The sequence below is a fragment of the Polistes fuscatus genome, unplaced genomic scaffold (assembly GCF_010416935.1).
Source record: "Polistes fuscatus isolate 324 unplaced genomic scaffold, CU_Pfus_HIC Scaffold1, whole genome shotgun sequence".
Classification (NCBI taxonomy): Eukaryota; Metazoa; Arthropoda; class Insecta; order Hymenoptera; family Vespidae; genus Polistes; species Polistes fuscatus.
In genome coordinates, this window is record NW_025112997.1 from 7,162,392 (window position 1) to 7,183,608 (window position 21,217).

Below are 21,217 nucleotides of genomic sequence, written 5' to 3' on the forward strand. Positions count from 1 at the left end.
AGATACGTTCTAACTATAGCTAAAGCTTTAAACGCTTAAGCATCCTTCGGAGTAATCTGAGCATTAACTCGATGGAATTTCAATGGAAGCTAGTCGATCCTTAAGTGGCTCTTACATTCTAACGATTTATCGACTACTTCTTTCTTCATTTTGTCTATATATATATATATATATTCTTTTAGAAATAACGATAGATACGCAAAAGTTGCTAGGTTCGTAATTGTAACAATCACGACCAAAATTAGCTTACAAAATCTCAACGCGAAAGTACCTCAAAATCATCGAGAAATTAAATTAGACGAAGTTCAATCTGATTTAATCCATCGATAAATGAAGTTTGAATATAGGAAAGATGATGGAAAAGGGGGAGAAAGGGAGAGGCAGGAGAAGGACTCGGAAGGTGGCGTTTTCCGCGAGTGGAGAGTCCTCGGGAAGAAAAAGAAGAATAAGAAAAATAATAAAAGGAAAAATATGAAGAAGAAGAAAAAGAAGAAGAAGAAGAAGGAGTAGGAACACGTCGGCGTGTCGGTCTTCTGAAGGAGACAAGGTGTAGGTCGGCAGATTTTATCACACAGGACATTCCTGTGCACGGTACGTCCATCCGACTGGCCTTAACTCCGTTTTGTATTTCGTTTACGCGCGATATAACGTCTCGCGGTCTTACGTATCTATCTCTGGACGATGATGATGACACCGAGAGCTTCTCTTCGATGATGCGTATTCGCGACACGCGAGACAACTAATATATCAAAATGGACGAAGGTAAGCAAAATAATACGAGGATAACGTGAGGATATCCTTTTTCAAAATGAACTATGAATTTGGGTGAACGGTTAAAGAGAAACGAAAATGCAATAAAATCTCGAACGTAAAGAGAGAAAGATGGATGGATAGATAGATAGAGAGAGGTTCGAAGGAACTGGGACAAGGTTTTCAAACACATTTGCTTGGTAACATTTGTACGAAACTATATACGCTTGATACGGTTATGCTCGCGTATGTCACAAAGCACAGGGAACGAACGAGCGAATGAGCGAAAAGGAACCGCTCGTTCGTTTTGCATAACGCGTTTAAAAAAAAAAAAAGAAAAGAAAACAACCTGCCACACCTGAAATGTATTCTCTCAGCCGGTTCTATCTTTTACGTCGTCATTTCTTAATATCCTACCGATTCGTACTGACCTCAACGAAAAATCTACGAAATCATTTTGGTCGCGAATGCTGAGATCCATAAAAAAAATAAAAAAGAAATAAAAAAAGATCATTTCAATTAAGAGTAATTATTTAGAAGAATTTTTCCAAGGATATATTTCATTCCCTATTTATAATTCGTATGATTGAACGAAATCCTCGTCATGTTTCTCTCTCTCTCTCTCTCTCTTTCACTTTAATATTTCATCAATGCTATAAAACAGAACACACATAGAATTTGAGATATACGTAATGAGCGTGTTGGTCAACGAACGTCGAAACACCCAAGTACAGCGGAAAACATAATCCAAGTGGGGTGGGAGGGTTGAGAGAAGAGAAGGGTAATGATGATTACCGAGCACTCAGCTTGGCTAGGATTAATTTAATGGTACTATGTGTCCAGTAGGATGGTTACAGCGAAACAGTGTAGTGATCGTTAACGATAGCCTTTCAGCGCTTTCGAAATTCACCAGAGAGTAAAATCGAATGAGGATCTAAATGATTTTTCTTCGAGTATTTCCTTCAATTTCTTTACATTTTCACGGGCAAACGAAACGATAAGATACAACGTCGAAAAGCCAACGATAACGCGGAATCGTCGAGCTGGCCGTTCTTCGGCAAAACTTTCTTCTTCTTTCTTTCTTTCTATCTCTCTCTCTCTTGTAAGAATTCTTCGGGGCGGCCTGGGTAAAGTTTTCACCTAAATTCCCATGGGTGCCGTGAGAGAAAAAGAAAGACAAGGAAAGGAAAGAAAAGAAAGGAAAGGAAAAGAAAAGAAAAGAAAAGGGAAGGGAAGAACGCGCACAGTAGCACCTCGACGTCGTTTTTCGCTTCCAACCCTCCTTTTCCCAACTCCCACCTACCCCCTCCCCTCCCTACTCGTAGCTAGCTTTTCTCCAAGAACTCATACCTACGTATATATACAACACACCATCCAGTAAGATTATTCTCGTGTGTACGCACACGTACGTGCGAGATCGCAAGCGCAAATGTGCGTGCTCTCGCGGTATTCACGTGAGAAAACTCCCTGGAGAAATAACCGGCTTGTATGTAATGTACGCCGAGGTATTGTAAGGGGGTGTAAAGGCGCCCGTACAACCCTTCTCCTTCCACCTTTCCGAGAAATAAAAAGAAAAAGGAAGAAGGTACTGCTTGAATTTTTATCTTCACAGGTGCGACAGACCGTTTCTATTTCTTTTTCTTTTATCTATTGTTTTTTTTCTATCTAACGCCTATTATTTAATTATCATTCTAACAAATAATTTCCATCCATCCGTTGACATTACAAGTTAGACTGGGTCTCAGCTTCTTTCGGGTGCTCGTACCAGGGAATCAATCTGGCTTTTCTTCCTGAACAACTATGTAACAAGTTGCTTTTTACAAGGCTGGATCGTCAGGTCAACGTTCAACCCCTATTAATCGCCTTTTACGATAAGCAGAGGATACTGTGGATATATTCTAATCCCGATCCACAGGGGGATAATAAACTATTATTTTAATTTATAATTAGTTGTAATCGTACGAGAGAGTTTTCTTCTCTTTTTTTTTTACAGAATAATTAGAATAGAAAAATGTAAATGATTTATGCGAATTAAATAGTAATTTAAAACTAGAAAATTTCTTTCTTACCGACAACGCGACGCACAGTGGAGGAAAATCAAATTAAAAAGTTAAATCGGTTTCATCGACAGTCGGTAAGGCAGATAACTTTTCTTCGTCGTTGGGTAAATACAAGTCATTTAAATATTTATATAACTATATGATTTTGTTTAATCAACTAATATTATTAACATTGAAATGATTTTTTTTCATGGATAAACAAATCAAAGTATAAAAGTTGAATTACATCGTCGAATGTAAATGCAAATATATAACAATGATAAAAGCAGAAGTAAGGTAAAGGTAGGAGAAACTTTAACTGGATGTAATAACGAGTGAGGATTTCCTCCGCACAGTATATAGCAATGGGAAGATTATTAAATAATAATAACACGTCGAGATGCCTGGCGGACATTTAAAGTGCTCGTCCATGTCCACGTCCGTCCTCGCTAATTATCGCCAACTCCGACGCGAATGACCATTCACCGAATTTCATCTCATCCTTTGGACACATATAGGAACAGTCCATGGACTGTTAGCTATTTTAGATTTATACGAACGAACTAACATTATTTGTTTTCTTTTTTGACGTCATCGATATCAGTAATCAGAATTGTCACGTGCCAATAATAAATAATAATAAAAAATATCCCATATATATATGTGTGTGAAGTTACGCGTAAGATGAATATGAATTTGTTAATATTCTTAATAGTGAAATATATCTTTTATCGTCTATATTAAACACCGTAGCTATTCGATCGATTCTATTTATTGTACCCATACACATAGGGTCTGTCTACACAAGAGCTAGAGTGGTCCATTCGAATAATGAATGATGAGGTCGGAGCTTTCTGGATGTCCAAAGACGGACTCGAGTTAAATTTTCAACGTGTCAACCGAGACAGTAATACATTGCCTGGACCATACAAAATGGGAGAATATGTAATAGTAATGGAGATAATGCTATTTAGAAATAGAAACCATATCGATCTCCGGAATATACAAAACTGCGGATACTTCTGATTAGAGATATCTTGAAAACGTTAACGAGATTAATCAAATTAATTGAAAATCTATGGAAAAAAGAGAGATAAACAAGTTTAGGTGTATCTTCATCGGAGTTGGGTTTAGGTGACAGGCAAGAAAAGGAAAGGAAAAGGAAAGGAAAAGAAAAGGAGGGTTAAATTAAGAAGAGAAAGAAGAGAGCAGCTTCGGGCAATCCCCGAAAAGAGAAAAACGAGTCGAATGCCCGTAATGCGAGGTGCTTAAAGTTGCAATGGGTCTCGGGGGTATAAATGGTGAGAGGGAGAGAAAGAGATCGAGTGACTGACTGACTGGAACCAAAAAGATGCGACCCGCCTAAGAGATTGGGATCTTCGCGAATCCGAGAAAGCCCATCGGGACCTTCGCTTGCATCGTTCTTCGAGCTGATTTTAGATCGAAACTGTTTCTTCCTGATACGTCTATGAGCTACGATAAATGCGAGAGTCGAAGGTCACCCTATTGTCTTAATGATTCGAAAGGACCATGAAAAAGGATGGATCTTATCGGGAAAGATAGCATTCGAACAAAGGGTCCTTTTCTAAACTTTCCTCTTGTTCTTTTTTCCTAAAAGATTGACAAGTTAAATAAAAGATACAACAACTGGACGTATTAGGAAAAATAAAAGGCAAATCTTTATTATCTCCGAGGAAAATATAAAGTAACTTGGGAATAGAAAATTTTCCCAAGATGCTTTCAAGAAACGAAACACGTTTGGACGACTCTATGTTAACTATAACTCTCTGTGAATCTTAAAGGGAGTTTGCAAGTGCCTTCGTGAGAAACCTAGCCAAAGTACTACTTCGTTGTGAAAGAGAAGACTAGAGACATAGAAAGACAGAAATAGGGGGAGGAAGGTAGAGTGAGAGAGGGAGGGAGAGAGAGAGATTAAGGTAAAGACAGAGACAGGAAGCAAGCTTGAAGGGTTAATTAAGTGTTTGCTCGTCCGACAAGCTCAGCCTGCGTATCTCTAAGAACAAACTGCCCCTGCATGTGCAATCGTCTGGTAACCAGCATTAAATGTACTCCCTTCGTACTAACTTTAACCAGTATACTAACTAAAACATTCTCTTTGTAGATCTTCTTACAAGAAAACACCTTGGTTTTCATTTCTATTTTTATGATCAAACATATATATATATAGTATAATCGAAGAAGTTTTTCGGAATAATTGAAATATTATGAAATATCTGGTAGGTGTAAACTTGGGAATATGATCGTCGCTTAACCATCGGAGAAAAATGAAATTTCGAGTAAAGGCGAGGTCTTTCTTATTTCTAAAATACGATCTAAGAACGAATGTAAAGTGCGTTTAAGTCGTTTACAGTGGTCGGTACGCAGGACGGAAACTGGCACTAAAGGGACACATTTATGTCTTCCCAGGAGTACGTTAGGTAGCCTAGCTAGCCAGCTAGCCAGTGCCCGAGTCAAACCCCTCGGCCTCCGAATCGAACCCTCCTCAGCCCTCCTACGCCCCTTTAGTCGTCGACTAGTATTCGGCTTATTCGCCTAACGGGAACGTTAGTCGACTTTGCTCGCTTCAAACCCTACCGAATCTCAGTGTTACTTCGCGATAATCGAATTACTTTCGGATCAAACCTCCAATTTCTTGACAATTTATTTGAAATTTAAAAGAAATTAGATTTTATATATGATGTATTAATTATAATAATAAATGTATATCTTGCGTGGTCAAAGAAATAATAAAAACTCACCGCTGTCGAGGCTGTTCTGATTTTCCAGATCTGGGCCCTGCACGGACGATGGTCTACCGTCTTGCAAATAGTCTGCAACATATACACAAAAATATGTTAGAATACATCAAATCAAATACGACTTTTTTAATAGGACTTAACATTGAAATTTCATGGGATTTGGAACGATCGAACAAAACGAATGAAATCGAATAGGTTTGTTTCTTCTTTTTTCTCATGGTTCACCATGACTTCGTTGTAGCGTTGGTACGCGAAAGCGTATAATACGAGAAAGGGTGGAAAAGAGCGTAGAAAATCTCATGGGAGCCATACCCGAGTGATATTGGCTCCCATAGCCCATTCCTGTACATCGGAGACCGGAGAACCTCACCTTGGACCTCGCGTTGAGGAAAAGCGGCCAAAATTCAAATTTCCCAAAGGAATTCGCGCAACTTTAAACACAAGTTTGTGGGAAAACAAGTACAAGGCTTGAGACGGTGATAGTCACATTGATATACGATCGATATTTTCTTTTTGAAGAATTTTATCGAACGGTACGAAAAAAGAAATATCCCCGTACGATTTCTAAACGATTAAAAAAAGAAGAGAAGAAAGAAAGCTGATCAAATGCCGTAATATATAAAATAATATTTTAAGGTTGACACTCAAAAGCTGCTTGTGGAATTATCATTGCTCGTAAGTCACCCCCGGTAACATTGCAGCCGCATAGTTCGTGGTTTCAGAGAAGAGATAACTCGTATAAATAACCTCGGAAGTCCACGGTGTGCAATAGTCTTTTTTTACGAGTATGACTTTTGGGAGTTCCAAGGCCACGCTCGGGGCATCGTTGGTAATCAGTTTGCCGTTCATGCCGAAAATCTACGCCGAAAGAAGAATTTCATTTCGAGTTCATTTCTAAACCACTCATCTACCATCAATTTCTTTTTGATTTCGTTCGTAACACCGACGATGTGTATCTCGCATCAAACGAGGCAAAAAACAAGGAGAGATCGCATTTTTCTTAACAATAAGTTCGCATTCCAAGTGAAATTGGCGCTTATGGAATTGAAGATATCTCGATAGGTACTTTTGCTCGAGAATGGGATTATCGATTCTATCATAAAGTCGACTTTTTGCTGATATCATTGGATATATCTATATGACGAGTTCCCATAAAGAAGAAGAAAAAGAAGAAGAAAGGAAGAGAGACACGGTTATATGAATTTTGGGAATTCGGCGTTCATGGTGAAGCTGTCAGGGAACCGGTTTTGGTTTTGTATTAGCATGTAACTCCAGCAGGAGTTGAAGTTGCGATGGCTTGTGGGTGGTTGGGTGGCTGAAGGGAGGGTAATTACCTCCTTGGGGAATCCCCTCTCCACAGCGAGGCCGAGTATAGCCCCAGCACGGGTACAGAGGCTTCCCACTGCTCCCAGTGGTCCCACGGGAACTCGACAGCGATTCTCATACGAGCTGGTGCTCAACTCGTTTCTTCCTCCTCGATTTCATCTTCCTCAACGATACTCGATACAATCGTTAGTTCTAGTCCCAATGAATTCATCATTTTTACGCGAATTTTAAACTTATCGATATTCCATTGAGTAAACATTTAAACTTTTTCGCGCGTTGGTAAAATGTACAAATTCAATCGTCGTTGTTGACTTTTTTCGTTTAATTTTCTAACGAATTCGTTGGTTTTTTGTCATGATTTTATGATGACACATTTGAACGAGTCCTCTCGTGAAAGTTATCTCCCAGAAAATATCGCTATGAAATAATCCCATCGCTTCCAGTAGTCTCTTGGGATATGGTCAGCGATTCTCATACGCACGATCTAGATTGGAGATTACATCGGAAATCTTGTAACCTCTGTGTAACCGTATAATCGTTAGACCATGAAACGTATTTAGAAAGTTCGTTAGATCATTTTGACATGGGCAATATTCGCGGGATAATGAATTTACGATCGCATTCCTATTCTTACAGAGTTCAAAGTAGTAATCGTAAAATAATTCGTAAAAACAAGGAAATATTTTGACGGAAAGCCGTAAAGCAACGAGGGCATTTCGTGAAGCATTCTATAATCCCTAGGGAACTTTAACGCAGTGGATCTCATTCCGTTGAAATTCAAGTTTGCATTTTTTCGCGTATACCTTCTTCGTATTCATTGGAATTTTTCATTGTTAAATGGAGACAATCGAGGACAACTAAATTCTGCTACGAGATATTTCAATCCGAAAAAATATGAATCGGTTGGTATTTACCCAGGTTCGATTTCACAAATCGACAAATATTTGCATAATTATTGATACGTTTTATCGAACCTAAACTATCCGCGTAGATTCGATAATGTCTCGCAAAGTGTTATCTGAATATAAAATATGTTTTATTACGTTTATTAGTAGTATCCATTGCTCCATTAGATTCGAACCCGAATTATGTTTAATATATCATTGAAAAGATGATACTTTAGTAACAGATAACATCGTCGATTTGACGTCCTAACGATGATGACCCATATAATCTTGACTATCTTTTTAAATGCACGCAAATATATCGTTAATCAAATTTTACTAACATAAGTAGCTATAATAAACGCTCGTTTTAAAGATCAAAAGGACAAGGTGTTACTTTTAACTAGATTAGATAAGATATTATCGAAATATCAAATCTATTTCAATCGTATTTTAATAGTAGCTTCACGGGGTATAATCAATATGATAGAATTGAAGCATACACCTAATTAATTTTGTATTCGATTAAAACACCCAAATTCAGCCACGCTGACGAGCTTTTAATTGATACTCTCGACCCTATTTTACATCTTTTCATACCTCAAGTATAACAAGTTTGCTCTTTTACGATTATTTAGACTAGAAAATCTCTTTGGATCGTAGCACAAATTGTTCAGAAATAATAAAAACGTATAGGGTAGTATTCACGAGTTATTCTGACGATAGAATGGGACATAACGATTACCAGTGAAATAGGCTTTCATAATTCCTGATTACTTTCATCCGTATACACAGAGAACGATGCATTAATGTCCCAAGGAAGGTTTTTATACAAATGGTCTATTTTTCAATAGGTTTTATTCATTATTGAAATATTATATGGTCGGTCGTTGGTACTTTTACTATTCTACTGACCCAGAGAACAATTTAACAAAAGTAGGAGAAAGAAATTTGACTAGAATTGAAAAGGTACTATTATCCCGAACACCCTGTAGAGTGTCATCGACACATCTCGCTGTTAAGGGTAGGTCTGTCCCAAGAGAGAACCACAAACAACAGCAATAGGCAAGCTAGAGAACCACCCTTCGGAATCCTGTAAGGTCCTAGGACCTCGATATCTTTCGAACTGCCCAACCTACACCTTTGCGAGTCTCTCATAGAAGAAAAAGAAAGAGAAGGGAAGAAGGATAGAAGAAGAAGAAAAAAAAAGAAAGAAAGAAAGAAAGAGACTATACCCACGGGAAAAGTTTAATTTCTTTCCGAGAAAGATGGCTGTTCCTTGTACTTTGCCGCCAAGGATCGGTCTCGTGGTCGATATATATATATATATATGTCTTTACTAGTACATCTATGTATCTATATATATATATAATACACGCGCGCGCGCACACACATACACAAGAAGAGAGAAAGAGACACAGTACGGTCTCCGTAGGAATTAATTTGGTCGGATGTCCCTGCTGGGACATCTCCTCGCAGTGCCACCGAACCGTTTGCTAGCGACGACTTTTCGAACTCCTGCCAGAAACTCCGTCGAAATTGACCTCTTTATGCCAAATGCATCATTCTTTACGTCTACCGCATATACATTCATTTTTGATAGTATCTAAATAGTCTATGACAGTTCGAACAAATTTGTTTCAGGTGCGATTACGCGTGCGATGCAACGTCGAGTTCAAATATACGTGCCAATGCGATACGCGTATAATAGAAAAAAATAGAATGCGCGTACCCTAACGAATTAGGATGCATAGGATATTAAATAGAGGTAGTTTTTCGCGTGCGATGACCATTGCAACGTTCGGAAGGACTCGGTAAAAGTCGGTAGAATTCGCGTTGATATATCGCTCGAATTCGCGGTTCAAACTCGTGGGATCAACTATAAAGGGGTGCACACACCTGCGTGTCGTAAACATCGCGATACGAGGCTATAAGCCCTCCTCCGCTCGGAGATAGTTAACCGAGGAATTAGTACACTCGGCAACTCAAAATTATTGCGCGAACGCAGCTTTTGACGTCGCTTGGCTAGACGAAAGGGCGAACGCGAGCCGCGACCCTTGACGAACGCATGCGGCTTTACCGTTAAGAGCCTAGCATAAATTTTGCCGTCCGGCTAGCGGTCCGGCTAGTGACTCCCTTTGACCCTTCGCGCATGATGGACATCGTTCGTCGCTGGCTTACTTCGATCCATTTCCCCCCCAAAACCCTTATTCGCCTCCCTTATTAGAGAATATTTTCCCTCCTTTTTTTGCCAATCCCCCCTTTAGTCGAATTTTGTCCATCTATCAAATAAGATCACGCGAACGGATATTTTTATACGAAATAACTACAAATAGAGCATAACGTTGCCGTCCAAGGAGATCAAAATTAGCATAAAGTTAACGGAATAGGCAATACTTATGTATCTATATTGTACTCGCTCGAAAGTTAAGTTGGGTTGCATTGTCCAGTCCCCAGGTACTAGAATATTGTCTCTGACGTTTCAATACGACAAGCTATATTACGAAGACATCTTTTGTGACCGCGGGAATACAATTCTTTATTTCGCAACACTATACTACCACCACCTCCAATGACAATAAATTTTACTATCGCTCTTTATGTGACCCAAGTAAAATGAGCTTATCGATCGGTCTTTTAGAAATGTTCAATAAAAAGATCAGCGGAATTTGACTCGCAAACGTGTGTATACGATATTTTCAAGAAATTCGCAAGTTTTATAGCGAATTTTAAAGAGTCGGGGAGACGCAGGTGTTGGCACTAGTGATAAAAAAGTGAAAAAGAGATAGAGATAGAATTTCAAGTAGGTACAACAAGTTATTAGGGATTCTCTCAAGTCTTACATCGCTTGAAAATTCGCTGACGATCTTCCCTATTCTCGGCAGCAAGTATAACAGGTGATATTGCCACCACTCCTCTACCACTTCTTCTAAAGCTTACAAATAAATATAGAAGGTTACTTTCAAAACAACGTTTATCGGAGTATTTGAACATAGTTGTCCCTTTTTCAATTTTACATACGAAATATATTTCTATTATAAAAAGTATACAAAACGATTTTAGGAAACAACCAAATCTGCAAGATGTGAATAAAATAGAAAAAAAAAAGAGAAAAAAAAGAAGGAAAGCATAGAAAAAGAGAAGAAGAGAAAGAAAAAAAAAGGTAGAGAAAACTGTCCGTGAAAACGTAGAATCTTTGCTCTTGGTCGAATCGTACGCAGGTGCAGCTGCACACGAGTTTATCGCGTCGGAGTACAATCGTATTACGTACGAGCGGGGAATGGCAGTGCCGAGAGAGTGAGTTTATAATGATGGAACGAGAAGGTCTAGTCACCCGAGACCATGTCATAATTTCTCTGTGTGCGTTTCTCGCTAGTCGGTGTATCTATTCTGTGTCGAGCAAGCGAGTGAGAGAGAAAGAGAGAGAGAGAGAGAGCAAGCTCACAACGTTACTGCCCGGCTTCTCAACGTTTCTACGTGTAATCACGCGTTCGCGTGTAATAGCGCATCCTTGTGTCCTCTCGTAGACGCATACAGTTGCACAGTTATACATGGAAACACCCACGTTCTTCGATATTTCTATGTAGAAGACGAAAGATGACATTGTATGTGTACGTGTATACTAGGGATAAGGAGAACAAGTAAAGATGGGATAGTGAAAGAGAGAGAGAGAGAGAGAAAGAGAACGGAGGGATGAGGGAAACACCGGGAGTCGGTCCCAAGGGATACGTAGAGCCGTGGCACGGCCCGAGGCAGCTCGTCACCTGGGACACCCTTATATCGGCGAGTACAGTCGCACCGAGAAAGTGCCTCTCCTCTCGTCTCCTCTCTTCACCTCTTCCCTAGACTCTACCACTAGCAAGCTAGCACCAGCAGCACCAACACCATCAGAACCCACCACTAGCATCGCGTCGACCTAAAGCCGTTTTCCTTGCTCTTGATCAAGAGTCGTTTGCGAAACGACGCTGCTTTTCTTCCTTGGAAGACTCTCCTCTTCTTCTTCTTCTTCTTCCGTTCCTACAATTCGAACTTAACGATCAAACGAAACGATTATCTTCCTTTTCTTAAATATATTTTTTTTCAAATAAAAATGACAAATTATTTCAACAAATTCTTGATTAACTAAAAAGCTTTCTTAGTAAATAGAAGAATGGGGGGGGGGGATAGAATGAAACAGACGAGTTAAGAGTCACAGAAAGATAAAGACGAAGAAATAAAATGGAAGGGAGAGAGAGAGATAGATAGGCAGGCAGATAGATAGGTAGATAGGGAGGGGGAGGGAGAGGAGGAAGAAAGCAGAAGGATAGGAGGGCGCGAAGAGGCTGCGGGGCCAGATCCCGAGGGAATCCGCGTTCTCCTCTGGCGCTACCAGCACACGGGAACGCGCGAGCGAGAGAGAGAAACATAGAGTGGGAGGGAGAGGGTGGCAGAGCGAGTGAATAAGAGTGAGAGGGATGAAGAGGGAAAGAGGAAGGGACTAATCAGCTCGACGCATGCGCGCTGGGCTCCACTCTTGCTCCCTCGGGATTCCTCTGGCATTCCCCATAATATACCCACCCCTGCTAGTTCTCTAACGCTGCTTCCTCCCTCTCTCTCTCTATCCTCTTTCCCACCCCCTTTGAATGTGCCACCGTGCTACAGGGCTTTCCAGCTTCCGGAAACTCACGCAACTTTTTCACTTCCTGTATCTTTACTCTTTCGTTAACCGGATGTTAATTCGTTATGAAGACAAAATGTGAAATATTTCAAAAGTAACTGGGTGATGTAAAGTCTAAAACAAAATACGAAAGAATTGATATTAATGTTCCTTCGAAAAACTAGTTCTTTATTCCGATTCGTTGGAAATGTCCTTGGATAAGAGACCGGCGAAGTCTTATATAAGTTTATCTTTTGAAAATCGAAGCAATTATTGTAATTAGAGCGAGAAACAAGATGATTTACAGGAGAAAGATATTCCGAGCTGTCGAGCAATGTATAATCTCACCTTCTCTCCGCGTTCTCGTTCTCCGTCACCCACCATCGGAGTCAGAGGGCTTTCCAGCCTTTTACCGTTGGGAGTCGAGATCCCCCATTTTCTTAATGTCAGAGATTTCAATCTGTCACGAGACCAGCTTGGTAACATTTCGTTTATCCAACGAACAATTTTCAAGAATCTTACGAACTTTTTATAAATAATCGTTCAAATCCATCGCCGATGGCTAAATAAAACAAATCTTAGATGAGAAATTTTGCAAAATTTAATAAAGAACAAAAATACACGAATCGCGTAATATCTCGTATTAAATATCTGAAATGAAATCGTCTACTGCGTGAAATTTTAATCGATTCCAGCAAATGATGATCAAAGAAACGTCAACGTAATCGTAAAACAGGCACGTTTACGAAGTAAGAATTCATTCTTAATTCGTTGCATCGGATGTGACAAAAAATGAAGAGAGAGGGGAAAAAAAAAGAAAGAAAAAGAAGGAAACAAAAGGACAAGACGATTACAAGGTACATTTTGCTGATTTTCCGAACAATCGAAGCTCGCCGAGTTGTAGGGGATAAACATCGATGCACTCCTTCACCCCTTCTTCGGTATATCTTTTTTTTCTTTCTACATATCCAAGCAGCCACTCTCTAACCAATCCACCCCCTCACTTTCGGCTTCGCTCTCTTCACAATGTTTGCACTAAGGCATTAACCCACGGGGTTGAAACGAAGCCAATATTCCCCGGATGATAATATAAAACATCGGAGATATACATGTATACATGCATACACATAGATGGACACGCACACACACACACACTCACTCTCTCTTTCTCTCTGTCTCTCTTCTCGATCTCGATCACGATCTTTTTCTATGCAAACGTTTATTTCCAGTTGGTGCAAGCTTGTTTTGGGCTCATTAGCAATCCCAAGCGATCATCACCTTTTCTTTTACTCATCTCTTTCTCTTCTTTTTTTCTTTTTTTCTTTTTGTTTATTATTACAGGCATTAAATAGTCTGTCTATCTTTCTCTTATGTAGTTAACACTGTCGATCATTTTCACGTGCATTGTATTTCTCTCTCTCTCTCTCTTTTTCTCTTTCTCGATCTCAATGTCGACAAAAGCGAAATAATGATGCGAAGAACAATCGTCTCGCGATATAATTCTTTTCTCCGGCACGAGTAAAATAGCAGAGGAATTCAAGTGGCAAAGGTAGATCCCAGGATGGTTTTTGTTTGTTCGATATTTCTCACCTTAAACGCGATTGCGAATGTAAAAATATTCGAGGCGTTTAAAGCGTTTTGTCTTACGCGTACATTTAAATAGTCATTTTTATTTAATAACGGACAAATAAATAATGAGGGACAATCGGTAATTTTGATATAATATAATATTGTAAATATAGATTAAAAAAAAAGAAAAAATATATATAAAATAATACAGAATAATTCGATCGACATTAATTATCGTTAAGTGGTTAGACAAATAATGGAGGCTAAACGGATTAACGCATTTCATGTCGTGCCAAAACCGCACGTTATTGGATTACCGAGTGTCGGAAGCGTCTTACCAACACCGTCGTGCATTCGTGGAATGATAGGAACGCACGTGCTTTGGCTTTCACGATATAGCTATGGAATTTAGAGAAATAGAAAGCTCTATTATTTTCTTCATTAATTATATGCCGTATAGAAAATTGGAAGATCTTTTTTACGATAGAACAAATGAAAAATAATTGATTTTCATATGTCATCGCAAACGAATAAAGAAGATTATTTTCCTTGACAAAAGGAAAGAACAAAAAAATTATTAGGGTTATAAAAAATAAGTATAGTTGTTAAAAAATTTTCTAAGGACACTTTCCAATCTAATAAAATCTTCCTTTAGTTTCGGGGTAGACATTTAGGCTTTAGTACTTTTGGAAAAACTTGTAGACAAAGTTTGATGAGGTTTCATTACATCAACTTTTTTTTATACCGACGTAATAAGGAGCGTTAGTACATGAGCTGTTAGAAAGAAAGAAGATAGGAAAAAAATAAGATAAGAAGAAAGATATGAAGATAGGAAGGAAGGAAGGAAGGGGAGGAGGAGAGGAAGGAAGGAAGGAAAGAAGATGGCTTGATGTTTTCAGGTGAGCAGATAGACGAGGCATCTCCCATGGGAAGTAGTGCCCTCCTCAGGGATCCAACCTCGTTCCGAGCCTTCTCCGAGCCCGCTTTACCTTCGAGTATAAAGCGCGTGCAAGTACACTTGGCGAAAGGTAACTTGAAATAATAATCGAGCCGCGTTGCTAGAGGGACGGATAAAAGATCCAGCTTCTACTCGTGGAAGGAAAGTAGTAGATACCTACCTACCTACTTTAAAAGAGGAAGAGAATCTTTCCTGACTTTTTACTCTCCATTCGATGGAAAAACAGGCTACGAGAACAAAAAATAATAGATATTCCTTAATAACATCGACAATTTTTAATAAAAGTTGTACATTTTCAACGTTATTTTCTACAAAAAAAATACTTTATCGCTAAAGATATTTTCACCGTGTTTTAATATCCTAAACAATTTTTCGATTCTTTCGTTCCGATAATATTTCATAAATAATTGATAAATGATCGAACGATTAGTTTGAAGTAAACGATGTCGCTGTTTAAATAATTGAAGAGATCTATTGAAATAGATTTAGTTAGATTTTCGATGGCCATGAAAAGAAACATATCGACGAACAAGCGCGTTTATGTTAGGCTCTTCGTATACCTTGCTATGCCCCATCCTATGGGACAAAGGATTCCATATTCATAAAATCTATAGTGAGATTGCAATTCCTGAGCACCTTCGAACAATGACACGATGCGTCCCAACGCATTGTTGTATTGCCGTAGCTTGAACTCAGCTGCTTGTCCCTTGAGTACTGATAAAAGTAATGCACCCGAATGCACCGAAAAAGATATCGCCTCTACGAACTTTTCCACCGAATCTCTTTTCATTATTCATCGAAATACCTCGAAATTTGTGACCGTCATACGAATTTCTTCTTATAGTAGTTTTCTCTACTCTAATGTTTGACACAATTGTCATTTAAAAAAAGAGAGAAAGAGAGAGAGTACATGGAAATTATTCAAAGTTGACTCACCTTCGGAATGTCGACTAAAAGCTCGTTGTAATTCTTCTTCTTCTTCCTCGTCTTCATCCTCGGCTAAAATATCAAAATAACGCGAATGAAATATCCGTATTTGCATATTAATCATTTCGCGCAATGAAAAATAGAAATTAAAATAATAACTTTCGTAATAGAAAATTCTCGATAATATAAATGAAAAGGAGATCAAATGTTTGAAATTAAAAATATTCTAGTATCATAAATAATAATTGAAAAACATAGTATATATATATATGATACAAGTCTATTAGCAGAAAAATATGAAATAACACTTACGTTTAATCGGAGCAGTTTCGTTATCCTGTTCAGACGCCTCCAGGACATTCTGTTCGTTGGCATCATCCCACTCTTCGTCCCCTGCAGAGAAACAAACGACCATTAATTCCATTGCATTTGCATATTATCACCGTGTAAGAAATGAAATCTGTTGTATGTTGCAAAGAAAAATGACCTGGTACGAAGTTAAATAACAACAACGACAATGAAACAAATAAATAATACGTTTTTAAAATACAGTTATGATACGCAATACGGAATAAAATTAATTATATCGTGTCAATGAAATCAGGAAGAAAAAAGAAAAAGTGAGAGAAGAAGATAAATGATTCGAAAATGAACGAATGACGAAGACAACAAATTCGTTGAAGTTTATAATTTAAAGGAGAAAGGGGCATGCGCATAGTCGAAAGATAAAACGGTGAGGGTGTGATGTTCGTAGCCACAAAATATATTCTCTCACGGTATATAACGTACATAGGTATATATAGTGACGCCCATGACGCCATAGTTACAGTCGTTTGTCACATGGGACCGCAAAATTAAACTTAAAAAATCACCGCTCTGTCCACGTGGCCAACGAGTCGTTTGTTACTTGCCGTTTTCCACTTCCCTCGTTTCCTCTCCCGTTGCTCATTTTCCTCCCCCTCCTTCTTTTTCACCCTCGTCCTATCTCTTTTCTTTCCTCACCCTTATCAAACCACCCACGCGCCTCGTCCTTTTACCCCTCGGAGTGTAAAGAGCCAACTCTGGCCAATTTACTTCACGAACTTGCCACTTTGAGGATTGCTTGCTACTTCGAGTTCACAATTTCGAAAGGTGTCAAATGCGTTCGTTTCGAGCAAAAACAAGAATATGTTGCTAACCTACCGACTTATTAAATTCAACGAATTTCTTATCGTACTAATGATTTGTATTTTCATCTAATACGACAAGAACAAATTTACTTTAACTGTCTAAAACGTCGCATAACTGTATTTTTTCAAGTTTCATTTCATCTTATCATCGAAAACTTTTGATTGTTAGTATAATTATAGAGGATTACAATACACTGCTTTTATCATTTCTATGCCACGAATGATATGGTAAATTCGATTATCGATGATATGCATTAACCGTCAGGCTAGAAACAATGACTTGCACACGAACGAAAGGAGGAAGTTGAACTTGAATATTTCAAAAGACAAGGACACCAAGAAGACTGCTTACTAAAGCACCCTTCGAACCATGTCAGCCGTCAAATTCGTGACACGTTGTCTTAGCACGTATCCTCGTGTATGGTTACTTTATTACAAATTAATCATAAAAACACCGTCTTTCCAAAGCGTCTAAACTTATTAACAATTAGGAAAGTTCTAATCAAAATGTACTATTAATAAATAAATTCTACTGTTAACGAATAAAGAAAAATCCATCATTTCGAAGAGTTTTATAGTTAAACGCCAGGTATTAAATATACTTTTGATGTTAACATGCAACATTGTACAAGAAAACACTCGATATATCGTAAATATAGTAAACAATTTGGCTGGTGAACTAGGAGACGATCTAAGCAAACAATAATCGTAAAGGTAAGGAGATTGGCTATCATCTTTAAGGTAACCCAAGCGTACTAGACGAATATACCTATACACCTAAGCATAAAGTAGGTAGCTTTACAAGAAGAAAACGTAATGTGCTTAGACGAAGAAGCCCATTTTCGAGATGGTCTAGTAAATGCAGAAGGGTGGAAGAAGTAGCTTCGAAAGGAAACAAACCTAAGAAAAAAAAAATAGGAAAAAACAGAAATAAGCTTTAGAAGATACAAGTAGTAATCTCGGGTCGTTGTTAGAAGTAGAATCAGGTTCGCAAGTAATGTTAAACAGATATATTATTATGAGACAGTCTAAACGTATATGAACCGACGGATAACTGCATATTGCGGCTTAAACCCTTGCCTAGGTTCGCTCGTCCATCGGTATTCTCGTTTCGACGCAATACCACTTTTATCTTTTCCAATAACGAGTTTAGCCTTCAAAACGATAATATACCTATGTGTTAAATCTCAAATATAAAACAACAATTTATATTATTTACCACTGAAGTGAAATCAAACTTAAAAAAATGAAGATATTTAAATAATTTGGAATTTACACAACATTAGAAAAAAATAAATGTAAAGCTAACTGCTAAATTGTGTCAAAAAACAATCAAGAAATCAGCAAATCCTGTACCAATTTCTACGTGGAATAAATTTGGAGAAAGAATCGTTTGGAATGTAAGCGCTGGTTGAAACGTTAATTAAGAAGAAAGAAGAAGAGCGAAGAGATGGTACAGGAAGGGCTACGATTTTCTCTCTTCTCCCGTCTTGAGAAATTAGCAAAGAGACAGAAGAAGGACTTGCCAGATCGTCCGCCAACGGAGAAGCCGCAGGGTTTTGAGTCATTAATCGATATACCGTGAATAAAGGAGCGCCCTGCGGGTTATCCGAGACGACTGCTATCTCTGCTTCCCGGCTGCAGACGCCGTACGTCTTGGACTCGTGACAGGCAAGCCAGACAGTCAAGAGAGAGAGAGAGAGAGAGAGAGAGAGGAAGAAGGAGAATATGTGCGAGAGAGAAGAAGGGCCGCCGTTGCTGCAGCCATCGGTGCCGTTGCTGCAGTCAGCGGTGCACGAGGGGCTGCTGGGTGGAAGAGGAAAGTCGAGAAATCCCAAGAGAAGGTACCTAGGGTAGGTCTGACGCGGACTCAGACTCCCATGGGACACCGACATCCGCCGTCGAAACCCCCTCTGACTCCGACACGGCGCCTCGAGGACCCACGGATATTGCGGAAACTCTTTTCCTATCCTACCGAGCTCCATTCCACTACGTTTCCTACTCGAGAGATCCTCAAACGCGATGCATAGTGACGTTGCAACTTTTTTACTCGATAACATCTATGTTCTGGCGATTTCATCATTCCTTTTCGACTTTATTTTTTATAGTTGACTTTTTTATTACGATGCTCTGAAAGATTAAAAATAATAGTTAGAAAATATGGCTTTTGTTTGATTAAAATATTCTATAGGACAGTTAATTATTATCGAATCATGAAATTGACGTAAGGAAATGAAACGAGAGGTGTATCGAACAAACGAACGAACGAACGGATGGACGGACGTCAACACTAGGAGTCTCTTCAAAGGGATCGCTTCTCAGGAATGTCTTGTCGAGTATGCCTTGTGTTCTTCTTCTTAAGAGTACGCACCAGTTCCGCATTCCATGCACCTCTCGAGACACCGCTTCGTCTTACCATTGCATGTATGTACGATGAGTCTATCGATATTACAAAAGAGATAGAGAGGGACTCTAATTTCACTAGCCCACGTATTTCGGCCAATAAATCCAACGATTTCGTACTAACCAACGTAGACAAAGTCGTAATGGCGATATCTCTCTGTTAAAGCAGGGGGAGAGACACATTACCATAGATAATAATTTAACGAAAAGCCAATAACTTAATCCAAAATGTCGCAGTATTATAATGATTGTAACCACTAGCAGGAATTAGTCTTGTCAGAGCAAAAACTAATAGCGGCTTAGGTTTTAGAGGACCTCTACGATTAAAGGGCTTAAATCCCTAAGCCAGAAATTTACATTCCTATTACTAGCCACTCCTTGTCTGTCTTATATTGTCTAATGTAAGAAGAAATATCATTAGAGAATATTAGATATACAAATAAATATGTTTAGTGTGCGCGAAAGATCCATCGTCGTTTTTTTAGTTATTCATGGGATTTGACCTATTTCGATAATAATAATTACGCATTTATGCGAATAATCACAAATCCTAATAATGGTCTAGAAACATAATAAATGATCACTATTTGCTTACATGCATACGAATAATGAAATGATTGTAAACGTAATAAAAATATTGAAATACGAATTTAGGGATAATATAAACCACGTTAAACTTAAATGAATATTCGAAATTACGAGGCCATAGATGATCCAACAGAATTTCGAGGAAGTAACGACTTCATCATTGCACAGTGAGCAACTTAAAACCGAACCGTACAAACAGATGGGTCTCCATTAACGTAATTATAGTCGGTTTGAATGCATCTACGGATCGACCACGTTATGATGGGCATTGGAATCCATTAATACAGCTTCGGCTACGCGTAGGTTCATTATCGTGCATTAATTAGCAACACCCTATATCACTACGTTCGTACCGATATCGGTTCGGCTTGCTATTTCGTGGCTAACCGCGCTCTCGTGACATTCTAATCGCGGTAGAGACTATTGACCATACCGTATAGCATACCAATTACTTTTTCATACAAATTAGACACAATATTTCTAATTAATCTTCCATGATATCATTAAGATTATGTCAATTTCATATCATTTCCATTCCTAAAAGCAATAAAACTCTATAAATTATCTTATAAAACTATATTTACGTAAAAAAAAAAAGAGAAAGAGAAAGAAAGAAAAATGTATTTAATTAGAGATTTATGAAACATTGAAAAAAAAATTTGAATAATGTCTAATGGAAAAGAAGCAAATATGTTGCACACATATGTAAGTAAGTACATACATATGTAGAGACAAAAAGTAAAAAGAAAAGAGAGAAAGAACGAAGAAGAAGAAGAGGGAGGATAGGAGTGCGACCAGAATTGGATAGGATAGAAGAACTGGTGATTACAGAGGCCGGAGATTCCCTAGGGAGAAGCACCGTTCCCGCGGGCTTCTACCTAATTCCATCCTGGCTGACTACTGACTGCATCTCTCTGTCTCTCTCTCTCTCTCTCTTTCTCTGTCTGTCTCTCTCTTTCTATCCTATCTCACTCGACCACCACACATGTATGCTTCCATCCTGACCGAAACACCTGGTCAATACATAGGCACTCACGCACAACATCATACGAGTACAAACGTGTGCTGTCTGATGTGTTTATTCCCCCTCCTTTTCTTCCTCCTTCTCTAGAAACAAAACTGTACTTTCTTTACCCTTTCATCTCTTATTTCCTCGCGTGTCTTTTCTATTACGAACATTTATTTGTAATATTCTAACCTTGTCGAATG

The 21,217-nt window shown here is 38.6% G+C and overlaps 1 protein-coding gene across 1 annotated transcript in view; it reads right to left on the reverse strand.

Annotated features, from left to right (window-relative positions):
• The window catches only part of LOC122513423 (zinc finger protein 423 homolog), a 47,994-nt gene that overhangs the window by 25,334 nt on the left and 1,443 nt on the right, over positions 1-21,217 (reverse strand). The window contains exons 3-5 of the mRNA XM_043629770.1: positions 16,161-16,241; positions 15,858-15,920; positions 5,549-5,620 (exon numbers count right to left, since the gene is read on the reverse strand). Coding sequence (XP_043485705.1) covers positions 5,549-5,620; positions 15,858-15,920; positions 16,161-16,241 — 216 coding nt within the window. The remainder of the gene's footprint in view (positions 1-5,548; positions 5,621-15,857; positions 15,921-16,160; positions 16,242-21,217) is intronic.